Below are 17,981 nucleotides of genomic sequence, written 5' to 3'. Positions count from 1 at the left end.
ACTAAACTTATAAAATTTTACTCAAAATATAGTTAACTTTGCCAGTCAGTTATAAACAGAAGTTGTACAGATCATATTCGGCGATCACAGACCAGAACTTTCCTTTTGCTGAATGCTGTAAGAAAATGCTGCTTTAAAAAGGAGTCCAGGTGACATCGCAGGATAAAATATAATTTTTAAAAAAGGAAAGCAGTAGCAAAAGCATCCATTTTTGATACAGATGTTTTACAGTAATTTAAACAGTATTTGCACATCTTTCCCAGCCTTCCTGCAAATAAACTATAATAAATTCAACTGAAAAACAGCAGCCATGAACACCAAATCCCATACGTTACATTGTGTACATTGTCAGTGAATGATGACACAATACAGTGATAGACAGCTTGCCCGACAACAACATGCTGATCACAAATTAATTCCATTTAGCGACAGGCATCTTGCAGCTGTATGCATCACTCACAAGATGGCACTGGGTCGGACCCTTTAAAGGTCACAGATTTGGTGGTCTACTAGGTTCTTGCACGCAACAACCCGATAGACCACCAAAACCCCCAATTTTACAAGCTTAAAAAGCAGTAGTTTGTCCCAGAGATAGACACAAAATGCTGGAGTAACCCAGCGGGTGAGGCAGCGTCTATGGCGACCATGAAACGTCGGCAATTCCTTCTCTCCATAAATGCTGCCTCACCCGCTGAGTTACTCCAGCATTTTGCGTCCACCTTTGATTTAACCAGCGCCTGTAGTTCTTTCTTAAACAGTTTGTCCCAGAAACACGATCCGATGATGCCACGGCCTTCTGATTATTTGCCCCACTCAACATATATATTTTTTCAGATAATTGATCAAACGTATGATTCTGGAGTTCCTAGATATCCAGGTTTGGTTGAAACAAAGTCACAAACCAATGCAGTGAATCACATCCATACAAAATAATAGTCAATCTTTTTCTTCATGGAGACCCTTGAAGAACTCAAATTGTACTGCCCAATTAGTCTAGTCTAGTCTAAACTATTAGAAGTATACTGTCAGTTTATGACTGTTCGGGAAATCTGAAGATCTCAAATTTTGAGATCTAAGATCTGAAGACTCAACTACAAGTCTCATAATTTGCAACATACCAGCAGTACAGTCTTTACCAGGGAAGCACTCAATCAACATGACATATAGCATAACATCCATCTGTACCTACCGAGACATTGAAACCTTCAGGAAAAGAACATGCTTAGAGATATCATTTTTCTTATAAATGCCACGTGGGAGCAGTTTAAAGCTGCAGACATACTGAGTTTTGCCAACATTCACAACCATGGTTAGGGTTGGTAACCGAACCAACAATCAACGTAAAGTAAACCAGGTAAGGAAGGGCAAGTCCAAGACAAGTCTTGTTCTCAGAAACAGAAAAAAGGGAATGACTTAGAAAGGACGATGTTTTCTGCTTAAGTGACGAGGAAAGGAACTATCAACTGGAATAAAGCAGCATATTCTCAAAATACCCATCATACAAGTTTAGAAACAAGGATACCACTTTTGAACCCTTCTGGTTTGACCTACTTCATTGGCCTAATCGCTCAGCTTTAAAGAAACTCTGCAGCATTACACCAGGGAATCCATTGTGTGGCAGGGATTGGTTTAGACCATGTGAAATTTAAAACTAAAACCCGATATTTGATGGTACAATAGCAATTGTGTGAACCTAGTGAAAGTGTACAATCATGCCATTTTGTAGCCTATCAGGGTTTTATGTAAAAAACAACAGGAATCAGTGGCAGGCTCTTGTATCAGTCTAATTTTTATCATTCCATTGTTCCTTTTGTCTCTCTCTCTCCTACAGTCAAGTTTATACAGCTATACATGCATCTTCTGCAACACCTCCAAAGATATTCCAAGTTTACGTGATTGGCAAGTTTTTCCCCGTTAATCTGTCAGACTAAATCCAAGTGCCTTTTCATCTTTCAGATAAAACAACATGATCCAAGGTCAGAACATAGCGCTTCAGAATCTTAGAGACATTCGGCTCATTTCTTGCTTTACCTTACACAAGGCCACACATAACTGACACACTGCAGTGGGATGCAAGAGGAACTTGTGCTGGCTTACTAGTTGGAAGCATAAATCACATTCAGTGTAACGAAGGTAACTTCTACTTGACCTGCTGGTAAAATAACAAGTGGACAATTCTAACAAATCCAGATCCTGATTTAGTAATCATCCTGTGTTCATTCAATATAGACAGATTTGATATTCTCACTAGCCATTCTAACGTGCACTGTGAGACCTATAGCTATGTTACGCAGGGCAATTCTATTCAAATTCCAGGCTACAGCATTCTTTGCCGTGTTTAAAAAAGACAAATAAATGCGGCAGTATAACTCTTCCAAATACACTTTTCCAAGAGTTGCATTATCCTAGTGAGCCAAACAATGCCATGTTTATTGACAATTGCAGAGGTGGTGGTTGGGGTGGGGGTGGGCAACAAGTGACATGAGAAGTGGATACTTTAATACGACTTAAATCAAAATTAGGAATCACTAAGATTTGTCCAGCATAGCTCCAGGTTACATTCTTACAAATGTCATGACAGACATGTGATTTATTCTTCGTTACCAAAGATGAGATAAGGGAGTTATTAAACTATGAATGTCACCAAAAGGTTCCTACACCTTTTGAAAACATTCCACCCGATTGCAGGATATAGTACGGACAGCGTACCTGCCACAGAGATTTTGCCATGTCTTCTTGTAGCTCAAAATTCCTCAACACTAATCATTTGCAGCACACAATCCCCTTTATGTCACTATGAAGATCCCAGAGTGTGTCCAGTAGCTTAAAAATTCCACCCATGCATTTCATTTTACTTGTCAAAGCCCAATTACAACTGTGGGTGCTGGAAATTTAAAATTAAACAGAAAATGTCTTGGGGGGGGGGGGGAAGGAAAAAAAATAATCAGATCAGTCAATATTTGTGGAAAGGGAAACAAGAAGTTAACAGTTGTTCACACAATGTGAATTAACAACTCTGTTTCGTGCATTTTCTTCCTTTTAACCGTACTCTTCCAAAACCAGTTGTCACATTATTCAGGCGTAAATGATGATACTCAACATGAACGACTTGCTAGGTCCATTTTCACTTATTTTGCTGACTTTACAATTTGTGTTTTTTCTTTTAGGAAATAATCCCTTTAGCAAGATGCTCGAGTAAACTCTACATCACGCATAATGCAGGTATATAAATAATCTGGCTGTGCGGGAGGCCAGATCAACTTGGTAAATAAAGCATGTTTAAGTTTCAATAAAGAAATTTGATCTCCAAAAGCTTGAGAAAACCCAGTAATCGGACACCGCAAAGGTAGAATTTCTTATTCAGACACCGATGTTACCCTGCATAAGATACACTTGAAAAAACGAATGAAAACTTTTAAATGAATGAATAAAGGGTGCACAACTCTTAAAGCATGGGTTTTCAACTCCCTCCCTCGACCTCCATCTGTTTGCCAACCTTGTCTCTCCCACAAGATGTGCTACTTTTGCACTCGTGAAGTGAGCCAATGTTTGATTTTGAGGTGAGCGATGTGAGCAGGGGGTTTAACTGCAAGTTGATCTCCCCTCCCCTCCCCTCAACAATGTAGTGCTGACTTTGATCGCTTGAACGTTTTCCTACTCATTATCTCCCGCAAGTATTTTACTGGCCATTTGGGCGTACTGTTTTGTTCAGCTCTCTAACCTTCAACAAGAAACCCTTTCTGGTGCATATTTCAACCGAGAATTCTGGACGGCGCAGGCTGCAAGGACGGGTTTTGTGCCAACAAATCTAAACATAGCATGTGCCACATTTCATTAACACTGTCCCGGACAGTGAAGAGGTGGACAAGGTTTTAGTCAATTGGAGCGGTGGAATTTTACTTCTGGATCTGAGATGTGAACCAAATTTGACAAGACAGGCCAGCCCCAATGTGGACACTATTTATTAAAGGGTTCATTTAGGACTTTCCCCATACATTGGCACAAAAACCATTGCGAGTCCTGTAATGTAATATTGCACTAGAAATCACATGGAGTTTTAATATCAATCCTTTTCCCCAAATCCATCGTTTAATCTGTGCTACGACCACACTCCCACTGACCTATTCCTGAGCCAAAGATGACCGTTGACCATTATAATGTTAGCTGTTGTTCAGGATTGCATCCCAATTTTTTGTTTATGATATCAGATTCAATCTGCAGATGGTTTTGCTGGTGTGTGCCGCGTGCAATGTTGCTCAAGTCCATTTGCGATAGCTCTAACCCGGACAAACTGAACATGCAATCCTCCAGTCTTTTCACAGCTAGATTTCAGTCACTTTATTTTGCCCGTGCAATACCAGTTTGCAAACACACTTCTCCTCCACAATGCCCCCCCCCCAAAGACAATACACCCTGCACGCATCATTTTGTCACACCGCTCTGCACACCCGTGCCAGCTTTCCAAAGTAATCTAGGATACGCGCACGTCACTGTACACTTTTTGTTTTTTTGGTTTACCTTCAAACACTTGGGCCTTGAGATCAAACACTGCAAGAAACAAAGCCAAAGCTTGATTTTAAAAACACTAGTCACCTGATTAAATATCCTGGTCAGAATTATAAAAATATTACTTGCTTGAACTGATCCCGTACTTTAAAAAAAAACCATTTCCACCTCTTTGGAGGAATGCAAACCACCCCCCTCCCCAGCTGCCCCCCCCCCCCCTCCCTCCAGTACTCACCTTCATCTTTCACAAGGGCATTTACTCATTCTAAAAATGGTTCTCTCTGTATTCCCTTGGCAAACAACCATGAACACCAGGTTTACCTGACTAGGTGGTGGCGGGAAACGAAAGCAGCAGGATTATAATCCACCCCTTTGCCCCCTTTCTTTAAAATGGCCACCCAACATCCATTGGAGAAAACAGCCCTACACTTGAAGGTAGACACAAAATGCTGGAGGAACTCAGCGGGTAAGGCAGCATCTAGGGAGAGAAGGAACAGGTGACGTTTCGGTTCTCGACCTGAAACGTTACCCGTCCCTTCTCGCCAGAGACGCTGCCTCACCCGCTGAGTTACACCAGCATTTTGTGTCGACCTTCGATTTTACCAGCATCTGCAGTCCTTTCTTACACTGCAGGTACACTTGGGCCGTTGCAGAGAGCTGACGTATTATACAAGCCTTTCTAGCTTGTATACCACATCAAATAGTGCGTTGACTCACAGAACCAGTGTGGGGGGGGGGGGGGATTCAGCCACATAATCAGTGACAAAATGGAGAGAGTCCCAGGCAATCATTTCAATTGGGCCAATTTCAGGAATACCAGAGTTTAGAACAAGGCAGTGCACTGACACGTCAGTGTGCGCGAAAATATCTCATCGATTTACCAACAACCAAAACCTGAGAGGAAGCTATGCAGGAAAAAATATATAGATATTAGTTTGGGATTTAACACAATTGCCCGGGTATAACTGAATATTGTCCTTTAAAATACTTCTACGGACCGAAAATCTTGCAGTTTTTAAAACTATGACCACTAGTAGCATTTGAAGCCTAGTCAACCTCAGACCAAATCAATTGTGCTGAGTTAGACACCCCAGTCAAATACACTGATAGCTGTTACGCTGCAAGGCTGGCTACTACGCTAGCAGCTGTTTAGGAGTGAGACAGCTCATTTTCTTTTCCTTCCCCCCCCCCCCCCCCTCCCACCCACGAAGCACTGGCTGAAAAATGTACCAGACTTCATTCATCTCGTCCACATTCTCCCTCCCCCCCCCCCCCCAACACAAAGCAGATTTTTGTTCGCAGGCACATACACAGAATGTACATATACACAAATACATACACGTGCGCACATGTGCGCGCGAACACGAGACACGTGGCTGCATCAGCTTGCGTGCGAGCCACAACGGAAAACAAAAACACACACGTGCCCTTTTAACGTTAGATGGATCTAGAAACAGTTTTCCTCAAATCGTAGAAAATAAAGGCAACGCCTTGGAAACAAAAAAAACCATTAAGAGTATGTACTAGTGATGGGCCATAACTGCAACGCCTTGCCTTACTTAGTGTCTTACAGCAGGGCGCAGACTGCACACAAGCACTAGAACGGAGCCAAAGTACCAGAGCCATAGGTTCCACTAATTGACCTCAAAGCCTTCCAACTTTCCCCGAGGAACATTGATTTTAATTGGAACCATCTCATTTCCCTTCTTATAAAGTTTCCATTTATTTCTGTCCCTCTCGCTTTCCTCCTCCACACAAAACCAGGGAGGTTTTCAGACAGAGCACCTCTGAAGACCTGCCCAGTTTCCGCTGACGTTACTGCCCTCCGCTGAACGGCGATAGGAGCGGCACTAACTGTCAGCATGGCCCGTGCCATAACATCCTCTTTTTTTTAAAAGAAAAAAGAAAAAGATTTTCTACTACTGCAAGTTATACCTATCCTGCAGGTTGTATCAAAAAACCAACACACATAAAGCATGGCTGGTGAATTTGAGCATAAGGCAGTGTTGGAATAAGATCACATGACTACAACGTAATGCACTAGACACCTCCAGTGCTACTCCAGCGGGCCATATTTTAATCTCACCATTGCATATGTTTTCGATGCAAAACTAAAACCCAATGGTCAGCTGGAATTTCGATGCATCAGTTAACCACCCTCGGGCGTGAGATATTGTAACATTCATGGCCTCTGTTAGAGCTACTCTCTTTTCCTCACTCCCCCCCCCCCCCCCCTCCCCTCCTCACCCTGCGACCAGTTTTCCGTCACATAACGGACGTGCTCTCCTACTCTTGAAGGGAGGACAAGTATCTGACAGGAACCAGGTCACCGACAGAAGCCGTGACCCATAGTGCATCTCCTGGTTCGCTGTGCCAAACAGCCCAAGCCGGCAGTCCACAATCCGTTTGTGGACCACTTCATCTTCCTGTCCCGTTTTCTCTAGTTAGATGTTTTGAAGACATTTTATTTCATATACGACCTACAATAAATAACTTTTAAAATGGGTGCATTTCTGATGGTGGTTTTTAAAAAAAAAAAAACATAAATCGCCTAGCAAGGTATGTAACCTTGGGCAACTATTCTGCACTAATGGATCAGATGGGAAGAGACCAAAATAATTCTTTGAAGCGTAGTACGAAAAAAAAACATAGCACCCATCACTAATACATAGTCAAATTCTTTTCTGAAATTAAAAGATAAACTATTGAACATTCTGAAACAGTATTATTGCTGGAGCAGATTTTCTGATTAGAAATGGCACACAATATATTCTTGGCCAGTCTGATTGCAAGAAACCTCCCCTTCATGGTTTCGTTGAAGAGCTCACAGCAGTGTGCCAACCACAGTGGGCGGGACAGGGGTATCACAGTGCACGAGGAGAAAGGTCACAGTGGGCGGAGCAAAGGGGATCACAGTGTAAGGAGCAGAGCAGGTCCTCTGCTTGAGTCCGTTCTCTCTGTCCAACACTGCACGCTCAGTCATGGAGAGCTCCGTTTTACAAAGCGGCTCGCTGGCGCACGTTTTATCTGCGTTGCTTGAAGCCTTGTGTGCCGTCAGGACCCAGGGGCTGGCGGATTATACTGCTCTGCTGCCGGTTCTCATCCAGCTGGGTGATCCTGGTTGGCCTGGAAAGCAAAGATTTACACTTTAGGGTTGTTAGTGCTAATATTGTTCTTCACAAGTTATAGGAGTAGAATTAGGACGTTCGGTCCATTGAGTCCACTCCGCCATTCAATCATGGCTGATCTCTGCCTCCCAATCCCATTTTCCTGCCTTCTCCCCATAACCCTCGACACCCATTATAATCAAGAATTTGTCTAAATATCTCTGCCTTAATATCCACTGACTTGGCCTCCACAGCCCTCAGTGGCAATGAGTTCCACAGATTAACTACCCTCTGACTAAAGAAGTTCTTCCTCACCTCTTTTCTAAAAGAGCGCCCTTTAATACTGAGGCTATGACATTGGTCCTTGACTCTCCCACCAGTGGAAATATTCTATCCACATCCACTGTATCTATGCCTTTCATTATTCTGTAGGTTTCAATGAGGTACTAATTTTTTGTACACTGATACAACTAGGGTTCAGAAAACTAGATTAGACTCTCAATTTTAAGAGTAAAAACACAAAGCGCAGAATTTGTGTAAAATCTTAACAGTTCAATAATTGAGGATGGAGTAAAGACTGATAATTGAAAAACACTCATTTTTAAACATTCATTTTCATGATTTTGACAGGACCAGTATTTATTTCCCATCCATCATTGCCCCCGAGAAGGTAGTGATGAAGAGTTGTAGTAATGGTGCTTCCATGGGGGACAGTTTCATGATTTACACCCAACGATGAAGGAGGTGGCGCAGTGGTAGAGTTGCTGCATCTCAGCGGCAGGGACCCGGGTTAGATCCTGACTATGGGTGCTTGTCTGTATGGAGTTTGCATATTCTCCCTGCGGACTTGGTGGGCCGAAGGGCCTGTTTCCGCGCTGTACCTTTAAACTAAGCTATTTCTGTACACCTGCTAATCGGGGATGTGGGCATGGCAATACTTTACTAGAGTGTTTGCAAGAAAAGATTTTCACTGTGCGTTTGCCAGTGACAATATAACAACGATATACGACTAACGGCTGAACTGTGCAGAGTTTGACACTGGCAGGCTAAGGGATGCTCTAAATGGTTGCCGTTTACTTGTCGGGGTTGGCTTTATCCTCCTCTTCAGGACTCGCACTGCCGAGGATCCTCTTGCGTGCCTCCGCATATTCAGCTTCTCTCTGAGCCAGTGACTTGACCTGCGGCAGGGGCCTGGTGGCAGAGAGCGGCGTGTTCACCACTCCGTTACTCGTCGGTCTCTTCAGGATGCGGATTTGTGGGGTGCAGGGCGTCGGGTGCAAGTCGTCCTGGATGACGATGGGAACTTTAGATGCCAGCTTCGGTTTCCTGTTTAAATATGAAAACAAAAAGCATGCAGATTTATTTACCCCGTTCAAACGCATCGTGAAATGCGACAAGTGCGCCAGGAGAGTCGGCGGAGGCAATAGTTACGGCCCGCGGGCGGCCGGCCGGAGCGCAGGGAAGGGTTGACGGCTGCAGGCGACGCCCTGCACCCCACACAGCCCTGGAATCATCCGAAGAAGCTGTGTGGGCTGGTGGTGGCGGTGAATGTTGTAGATCCAGCCTGGAAGCAGTCAGGCGTAGGAAGGAACTGCAGATGCTGGTTTACACCGAAGTTAGACACACACACACACACAATGCTGGCGTAAACATAGAAAATAGGTGCAGGATTAGGCCATTCAATGTGATCATGGCTGATCATCCAACTCAGTATCCCGTACCTGCCCTCTCTCCATATCCCCTGATCCCTTTAGCCACAAGGGCCACTATTTAACTCCCTCTTAAATATAGCCAATGAACCGGCCTCAGCTACTTTCTGAGGCAGAGAATTTCACAGATTCACCACTCTGTGTGAATTTTTTTTTCCCTCATCTCGGTCCTAAAAGACTTCCCCCTTATCATTAACTGTGACCCCTTGTTCTGGACATCCCCAACATCGGGAACAATCTTCTTGCATCTAGCCTGGCCAACCCCTTAGGAATAACTCAGCGGGACAGGCGGGCTGCATCTCAGGAAAGAAGGAATGGGTGACGTTTCGGGTCGAGACCCTTCTTCTGACATTCATGGTGGCGTCGGCAGCCATGGCTGATCAAGAATCAAGTGTAACAGAACCTGCCAACTTGATCACATCTAGAAATAAATGCTGCGGTAACAAAGCAAACGCAACACGCAAAGAACCGGTCAATGCTGCCACCACTGCCCTTATTATCAAAATGCTTATTATCAAAATACCCTTGAAGGGTCTCGCCTATTTCCTTCGCTCCATAGATGCTGCCTCACCCGCTGAGTTTCTCCAGCAATTTTGTCTACCCTGGCTAAATAAATGACATTTTGAGGTAACAAAGGCAAGGTGGAGTTGCTGAATCAGGCAGGCTGAGGCATCGATTCAGAACAGCCTTGTTCTATGTCCACCTTTCTCGTTTTTGTTGCCTCAATACAAATCAAAGAGAACGGTATGGTGACACCAAATAACTCCAAGATGAGGTTTAGAGAAGGAGGCTTTCTCGAGCCTGAAGAAGGGTCTCGGCCCGCAGCTTCACCCAAACCCTCTCCAGAGATGCTGCTTGACCCGCTGAGTTTCTCCAGCATTTTGTGTCTCCCCAGGCTTTCTTTACAACTGTCTGTTTCCCATTTTATTTTAATGCTGCTATTTATACCACTGCCTCCGTTTATCTGATTCTGAAACTCATCCAAGTCTGTTGCTGACACCCATTACATTTTTATCTCCAACCAAACTGCAGTGACTCGCTTTGTGATTATAGACAGAAAATGACCCCAGCCCATCCATCTACAACCCTGATTTAAACTGGAAGTCCCTCTGAATGTCCCACACAGTCACTACTCAAACACACGTCGAGCAGCAAATCTTTCATTCTAGCTGACCTCGCACTTATACCACCAAGGAACGATCTAGCAGCCAAACACAATGCTCTTTTAATTTCTGGTTCCCAAGGGATCAACAGAACCCTCGGAATATATGTTTAAGAAGGAACTGCAGATGCTGGAACAATCGAAGGCAGACAAAAACCTTCTTCAGTTTGAAGAAGGGTCTCGACCCAAAACGTCACCCATTCCTTTGCTCCATAGATGCTGCCTCACCCGTTGAGTTTCTCCAGCATTTTTATCTACATCGTAATATATTCACACAATGCCAATGTATCCTTATTTACCAATTTATTTGTTATAGGAATAACCCGCTGAGTTACTCCAGCATTTTGTGTCTACCTTCGATTTTTACCAGCATCTGCAGTTCCTTCTTACACACTTGATTTTCAACAAAGATATTTCTGTGTAGGAAAGAACAGCAGTTTTGGGTTAAAGGCTATAAAAGCTGGGCCAGATTGTGTAAGAACTCTTTTGTACACTGACGTAGTTTCACAAAACTCTTCACATCAAAAACAACACCAATGCAGCGTAAATAATAATTTAATCACAGTCTATGCAAATCTTCAAAGCATAAAATCCTAGAACGTGCAGTATAAACATGTCGGACGCGTTACTGTCTCAAACTGGGCCAAAAGATACTTGCCTCAATGTCAACATGGATGTGACGGAAGAAGATATTTGTGAAGGATTTAATTAACCCTCGCTGCCCACAGACCTTTATCAGTGAAAGAGCATGCGTAAAAACCACAATTCAGATAACCACCAGAACCTGCTGATATCCAACTTGCATCAGACTATAGACACAAAAAGCTGGAGTAACTTAGCGAGTCAGACAGCACCTCTGGGGAAAAGGAATAGGTGACGTTTCAGGCCAAGACACTTGCATCAGACTATCACAAGACAGAAAAAACCCAGTGGATTTCCCCCAAGGATCTAAATTGAAGAACCTGAATCAGATTTTCCTATCGCTTCATCTTGTGGTAACAAGAGCTGGGGTTTACCACCAAATCTTGACAACCATTCATTTGAGCTTCAAAAAATAAATGTCAACAGCAAAAATCATTGCCCTTAAGCCCGATCCCATCACCTTGACGAAAGTTTCCAGTGACCACACAACGGAACTTCAACTTTTCAGTTCTTCCCACACAGAGGAAGAAGAGTCAAGGTGCGGCGACAAAGATATGATGCAGATAATAATCCTAAACACTATTGTGACGTGCCACCAATTGAACATTAATTTACACCCCAAGCCAGCTTACAGACAAAGTATTTCTGAATGGTCAAGTTATAATGCAAGAAACATGAATGCCGATTGAGTGGAGCAAGTTTGCACAAAATACAGTGTCATGACCACCAATAGTTAACATCACAAAAGCAAATAGAGATAAACATTGGAGATAGATAAAAATGTTGGAGAAACTCAGCGGGTGAGGCAGCATCTATGGAGCAAAGGAAATAGGCGACGTTTCGGGTCGAGAACCTTCTTCAGACTAAACATTGGAGTGGTCACAACGAGAGCACGTGTTCTTTAGAGCAAGGTCATAAGGCCACAAGTGATAGCAGCAGAATTAGGCCATTCAGCCCATCAAGTCTACTCCACCATTCAATCATGGCTGATCTATCTCTCCCTCCTAACCGTATTCTCCTGCCTTCTCTCCGTAATCCCTGGCACCCAGTGGTGCCATGAAATTCTCTTTCCTGTTCAACTGAGGACAGGGGACCTCAGCTTAATGCCTCAGCTCCCCAAAATGGCACTGCTAACAAAGCAGCAGCCCCTCATCGACACACCGATATATCAGCCAAGACATTGATGTTCAAGTCTCTAGAAAAGCACTTAAACTACACAGCCTTCCCACGCAGATGACAATGGCACTAACTGAACCTGGGTTTCTCACCCAAAGATTAGGATTTAAATTGGTGAACAGCAAAGACAAACAATATTAGGAAGAGTAGTTTAGAAAATACAAATGAGAACCAAGTTCTTAAGGGGTTGGACAGGCTATTTGCAAGAAGATTGTTCCCGATATTGGGGAAGTGCAGAACAAGGGGTCACAGTTTAAGGATAATGTGGAAGTCTTTTAGGACCGAGATGAGATTTTTTTTTCACAGAGAGTGGTGAATCTGTGGAATTCTCTGCCACAGAAAGTAGTTGAGGCCAGTTCATTGGCTATATTTAAGAGGGAATTAGATGTGGCCCTTGTGGCTAAAGAGATCAGGGGGTATGGAGAGAAGGCAGGTACAGGATACTGAGTTGGATGATCAGCCATGATCATATTGAATGGCTCGAAGGGCCAAATGGCCTACTCCTGCACCTATTTTCTATGTTTCTAAGTGACATAGCAGAGATTAAAAACACTTACATCTTTGAACTAGCTACTGCCTGGGTAAATGTAAGATGTTAGACAAGTCTTAAAAAGCAGAATAGATTGTTGTTCAAGAAAAGATATGGCACAGTAGTAGAGTTGCTGCCTTATAGCGCCAGAGACCTGGGTTCGACCCTGAGCAAGGGTTCTGTCTGTACGGAGTTTGTACATTCCACACGTGACCTGCGTGGGTTTTCTCCGGGGGGGTTTTCGGTTTCCTCCCACGCTGCAAAGTTGTAGAGAGGTTTGTAGGTTAAATGACTTTGGTAAAATTGTAAATTGTTCCGAATGTGTTTAGGATTGTGTTAGTATGCGAGGATCGCTGGTGGGCGCGGACTGGGTGGGCTGGAGGGCCTGTTTCAGCGCTGTATCTCCAAACTAAACTAATATAAGTGCTACGTTCAAGAAGGAACTGCAGATGCTGGAAAAATCGAAGGTAGACAAAATTGCTGGAGAAACCCAGCGGGTGCGGCAGCATCTATGGAGCGAAGGAAATAGGCAACGTTTCGGGACGAAACGTTGCCTATTTTCTTCGCTCCATAGATGCTGCCACACCCGCTGGGTTTCTCCAGCAATTTTGTCCACCTAATAAAAGTGCTATGGCAGCTAAGAAGAAATGATCGAGGCAGAAAGAAGCTGTTACAGGCACTTTCATAAGTTATATTCAGACAGGCGATTACTAGTCAAACCAGGAGGGGGAGCCAATAAATAATTATGAACAAGTTTAAAAAAAAAAAGTCCTTACTTTTCCTTCTGCTGGATCTTTAGCTTTGCTTCCAGCCGTCGATCGATCTCCTGCAAGAGAGGGGTGAACACAGGTGCGCAATAAAACAATGATCAATGAACACCTGGCACAAATAGATGGACATAAATGGCCGGTCAAGCAAGGAGTTGCTGGATATTAAAAAATGTTAAACCAGTCAAGCAAATACACCAAACTGAAAACAGAGCCAAGGGAACAGGAACAGGCGACTGCTAACTTAAACTGCCACCACTTATGTTGTGACCAAGATTGACACACCTACATCCAAAGGTGGGCTTCTGTGCAATAGTTTGATAGAACCATTTCAAGTGTTCAAGTGAGTTTATTGTCATGTGTCCCTGATAGGACAATGACATTCTTGCTTTGCTTCAGCACACAGAACATTGTAGGCATTTACTACAAAACAGATCAGTGTGTCCATATACCATTATATAAATATATACACACACATGAATAAATAAACTGATAAAGTGAAAATAACAGATAATGGGTTATTAATAATAATTAATAATTTGTCCGAGCCAGGTTTAATAGCCTGATGGCTGCGGGGAAGTAGCTATTCCTGAATCTGGTCGTTGCATTCTTCAGGCTGCATTTGGGATTTGGACTCATTTTAAAACAGAAAATGAAAGTGGTATTGGAGGCTGCAACAAAACCATTGAATGTTTGCTACTGGTATTGGTAAATACTGCAGATCTCCGGACTGCTGCCGGAAATCTTTGGCAGAATTCTCTCTCAACCTCACACAGCACGGACTGGACAGCAAAGATCCTAATGGAGTTTGCTGTGAAGATCCTCACCGTGCTTCATTCCAGTTGAAGTCAAGCCCTCACACACATGAGCTGCAATCAACAACTCTGCAGATGGTGTAAATGTTCCCTTAAATCACTGCTCCCAGACATAACAAAATAAAAAGAACAAACCAGGAATTACAGATGGTGGTTTACAAATAAAAGACAAAATGCTGGAGTAACTCATTGGATCAGGCAGCATCTCTGGAGAATGTGGAAAGGTAACATTTTGGGTCAGGACTCTTCTTCAGACTGATTGTGGTGGAGGAAGGGAGCTGGGAAAGGAGGGGCAGGACAAAGCCTAGCAAGTTCTAGGTGGAAATACAAGGAACAACAGATGCTGGTTTATACTAAAGGTAAGACACAAAATGCTGGAGTAAATCAGCAGGTCAAGTAGTCTCTCTGCAGAACATGAATAGGCGATGATTCCGGTCCCGAGCCAAAACATCACCTATCCATGTTCTCCAGAGATGCAGCCTAACCGGTTGACTCACTCCAGCATTTTGTACCCCTATCTTAAGAAACAGGTGGATACAGGTAGGGATAGGGGGTGGAGTGGGCGTGCACACGTGCGTGTCTGTCTGTGTGACTTTCAATGAATGAATAGCACCTCATATTTTGCTTGGGCAGTTTACACCCCAGTGGTATGAACACTGACCTCCAATTTCAGATAGTCCTTGCTTTCTCCCTCCTTCCCCTGCCCAGCTGATGGTCTGCATCCCAGGCCACTATTGAGCCGCCTTCCCCGTTTTACTTTTTCGCCAGAGAGAGATGAACAATTTTGCACTAGTGGAAACATCCTCTCCACATCCACACCTATTATCACTCGATTATCAAACACCACCAGAATAAATCGACTAGCTATTCATCCAATAGCCATTTCAGAATCTTACTGCATGGAAACTATCCATCAAATGTGTTCAACAGCAGTCACTGCACTTTGAGTCATTTCAAGTCACCCAATTCTATAAAATGCATCGTTTTGCAACTGTAATAAAATATTGCTCTCTCATCAATTCTCTTACACGTCGAGAAATAATAAAAGAAAAATAATGGCTAAGGAGTGGTGCTCTCGCTCTCTTTTTATAATGACATTTCAGTTCTATTTTTATGGAAACTATTATGATCAATGCTCCATTCAATGTCTGTGAAGAAATCAAAGGATGTGCTATAATAAAAAGGCAATACTGTAGTCACAAAATGTTTGAATCGGTGCCAAAGTTGCAAGCATCTCTGGATAGAACAAATAAAGTATAGGTGTAAATGCCCAAAACTTTAAACTGCCACATTTATTTTAAAGTATTTTCAACTTCACTAAGTTGTTTTATATTATAACCAGCCTTCAACTTCTGCAGATATTGTTTCTGTAAAACTTGGAGAATACAACGACAAACTCTTCCAGAGCCCTTATGAGAATAATCAATGTACAGAAAGAATAAAACTGAATGTCTTGCAAACAAGCAAAATAGATCATGTTGAGTTTAGGATCACGTGTATCGAGGTACAGTGAAAAGCTTATGTTGCGTGCTAACCAGTCCATTTTTTCTTGCAACCGGTAGGATTGTGCTGCAGGAAACCATGAAGCCACAAAGCTTGCACTATAGTTATTGATATTCAAACATAAATGGAGTAATATCAATAATGCCTTTAATCAAGTAGGTTAATTGGCTTGGCAAATGTAAATATTGTCCCCAGTGGATGTAGGATCGTGTTAATGTGCGGGATTGCTGGTCGGTGCCGACCCAGTGGGCTGAAGGGCCTGTTTCCACGCTATATCTTTAAACTAAACTAAAGTAGGTTTTATCCATTTTAAAGCTGGTCACTTTGTCAAGATGTCAGGGTATCAATGAAGAGGAGCGCACACTGCCAAACGATGTAAATGGATGCTATGATCGCCGTTGAAAGGACCTGTGAACCCAGTTGTCATGTCCCAAACGGTCTGGTGTAAAAATATTTCACCTGTGAAAATTCTCTTAAATGTCCAGGGTTCTTGAATATGACGTTATAACATACACTGTCATACTCAATATATTCTCTTCATTCTAATTCATTTTCTAGCCTTTTCATTTACTTCCACACTTGTGTGACATCCTGCCTCATATCTCTTCGCCATTCACTCAAGCTCTTCAATTTAGAAAGTACACTGGTACTAGTTCATACATGATAGGAGCAGAATTAGGCCATTCGACCTATCAAGTCTACTCTGCCATTCAATCATGGCTGATCTATCTATTAGTAAGATCTGCTGAAATATCTTCTGGACATGAACAATTGCACAGACTTCAGCAGCAAGATACGAGAGGGCACTGTACTACAAAACAAATTAAAGTTATTACATGACACTGAATATGTGGAAAAGGCTAATTTGTTTCAGAACTCAAGCAATAGGTGTCGATTTGCTATCAGCTAAATTACATAAAGTTTACAATGTTTAAACACCCAAACTCACCGCTGTCCTGACCCAAACAGCAGAACTTAAACCATTATTTACATACGAGATGCCCGGCTTTCTATTTTAGCTATACTAACTGGGGTGAATTATTGTACTACCCTCACCTTACCCCAGGAAAGTGTCCGTCTAGTGCTGGGAGTTGCCGGCAAAGTGCGCGCCTAATTACATTATATTATATTACATATTACCTCCATTGGCCTGGAATCCGCTTCACTCGCTTCCAATGCCTTTTCTGGTTATGTGTAAGAAGGAACTGCAGATGCTGGTTTCGGGGCATTTACTCTTCTCCCTCCCGTTGGCAGCACACACACGCTCTCCAGTGAGAAGGCGGTGACTGCGAGCCTGTGTCCAGGCCTTGGGGCTTTGCTCCTTCCCTCCCTCGCCCTCCCCTCACTCCTTTACTCCTCTCTCCCCCCCCTCACTCCTCTACCTCCTCCACACCGCTGCCTGCCCGCTGGGCCGGGCCTCCCCACACTCATGGCCCCGACCCTTTTAACTGTTGCACACAGACACGCCGCTCCTGCCCAACTCCTGGCCCTCGCCCCGTAGTTTAACCGCCTCCACAGAGGGAGGGGAGAGGGGAGCTGGAGCCGCGGTCTCCCCGTGGCCTGGCCTCCCGCCCCGTGCCGTGCCAGCCCCACGCTGCTTACCCCGCTGTCGGCCGCTTCCTCCCAATTATCCGCGATTTCCTCATCTTCCATTTTAGCCGCTCACCTCCCTGGGCCCCGCCGCCGGCCGAACAGCGCATGCGCCGGCTCCCTCCCTCCCACCCGCACGCAGGCGCAGACGGCGCCAAAGTGCCGCCCAGGTGCCCGGGGATCTCCCGCATGCGCAGTCGCGTCTTAGCTCAGCGGGCCGTGACGTAATGGCGGGAGGGGCCGGGGTCTCCCGCATGCGCAGTCGTGCCCGCCTCAACGTGAAGGGGCGGAGCTAGTGAACTCCCATGACGTTGAGGGGGCGGGGATTAAAAAAGCCGGCGGTCTCCCGCATGCGCAGTCGTGCCCGCCTCACCGTGAAGGGGCGGAGCTAGTAATCTCCCATGACGTTGAGGGGGCGGGGGGAAGCCGGCGGTCTCCCGCATGCGCAGTTCCGTCCCCGTTTAGCGGGGCCGTG

The 17,981-nt window shown here is 44.1% G+C and overlaps 1 protein-coding gene across 2 annotated transcripts; it reads right to left on the bottom strand.

The window, feature by feature from the left end:
* Window positions 1-1,861: 1,861 nt before the first annotated feature.
* szrd1 (SUZ RNA binding domain containing 1) lies at window positions 1,862-17,657 on the bottom strand. 2 transcript variants are annotated; one of them, XM_033048381.1, is made up of 4 exons: window positions 17,519-17,657; window positions 13,608-13,657; window positions 8,691-8,939; window positions 1,862-7,632 (listed from the first exon to the last, which is right to left on the bottom strand). In XM_033048381.1, the coding sequence occupies exons 1-4, from the start codon at window positions 17,567-17,569 to the stop codon at window positions 7,530-7,532; spliced, it is 453 nt and encodes a 150-aa protein (XP_032904272.1). In that variant the 5' UTR covers window positions 17,570-17,657; the 3' UTR covers window positions 1,862-7,529. The 2 variants fall into 2 exon arrangements, with proteins under 2 accessions (XP_032904272.1, XP_032904273.1); XM_033048382.1 differs by lacking the exon at window positions 17,519-17,657 and adding an exon at window positions 17,057-17,237.
* Window positions 17,658-17,981: the final 324 nt, after the last annotated feature.

Source organism: Amblyraja radiata, chromosome 31 (assembly GCF_010909765.2).
Source record: "Amblyraja radiata isolate CabotCenter1 chromosome 31, sAmbRad1.1.pri, whole genome shotgun sequence".
In the NCBI taxonomy this organism is placed as follows: Eukaryota; Metazoa; Chordata; class Chondrichthyes; order Rajiformes; family Rajidae; genus Amblyraja; species Amblyraja radiata.
The sequence above is the reverse complement of the archived record's forward strand: the minus strand, read 5'-3'. Positions and strand labels throughout refer to the sequence as shown.

Excerpts from the sequence above, each read along its gene's own strand:
- szrd1 (XM_033048381.1), bottom strand. The coding sequence starts at position 17,569 with ATGGAAGATGAGGAAATCGCGGATAATTGGGAGGAAGCGGCCGACAGC. Across the intron at positions 13,658-17,518 it reads AGGAAGCGGCCGACAGCGGG|GAGATCGATCGACGGCTGGA; the intron begins GTAAGCAGCGTG and ends CCTCTCTTGCAG. Across the intron at positions 8,940-13,607 it reads AAGATCCAGCAGAAGGAAAA|GAAACCGAAGCTGGCATCTA; the intron begins GTAAGGACTTTT and ends ATATTTAAACAG.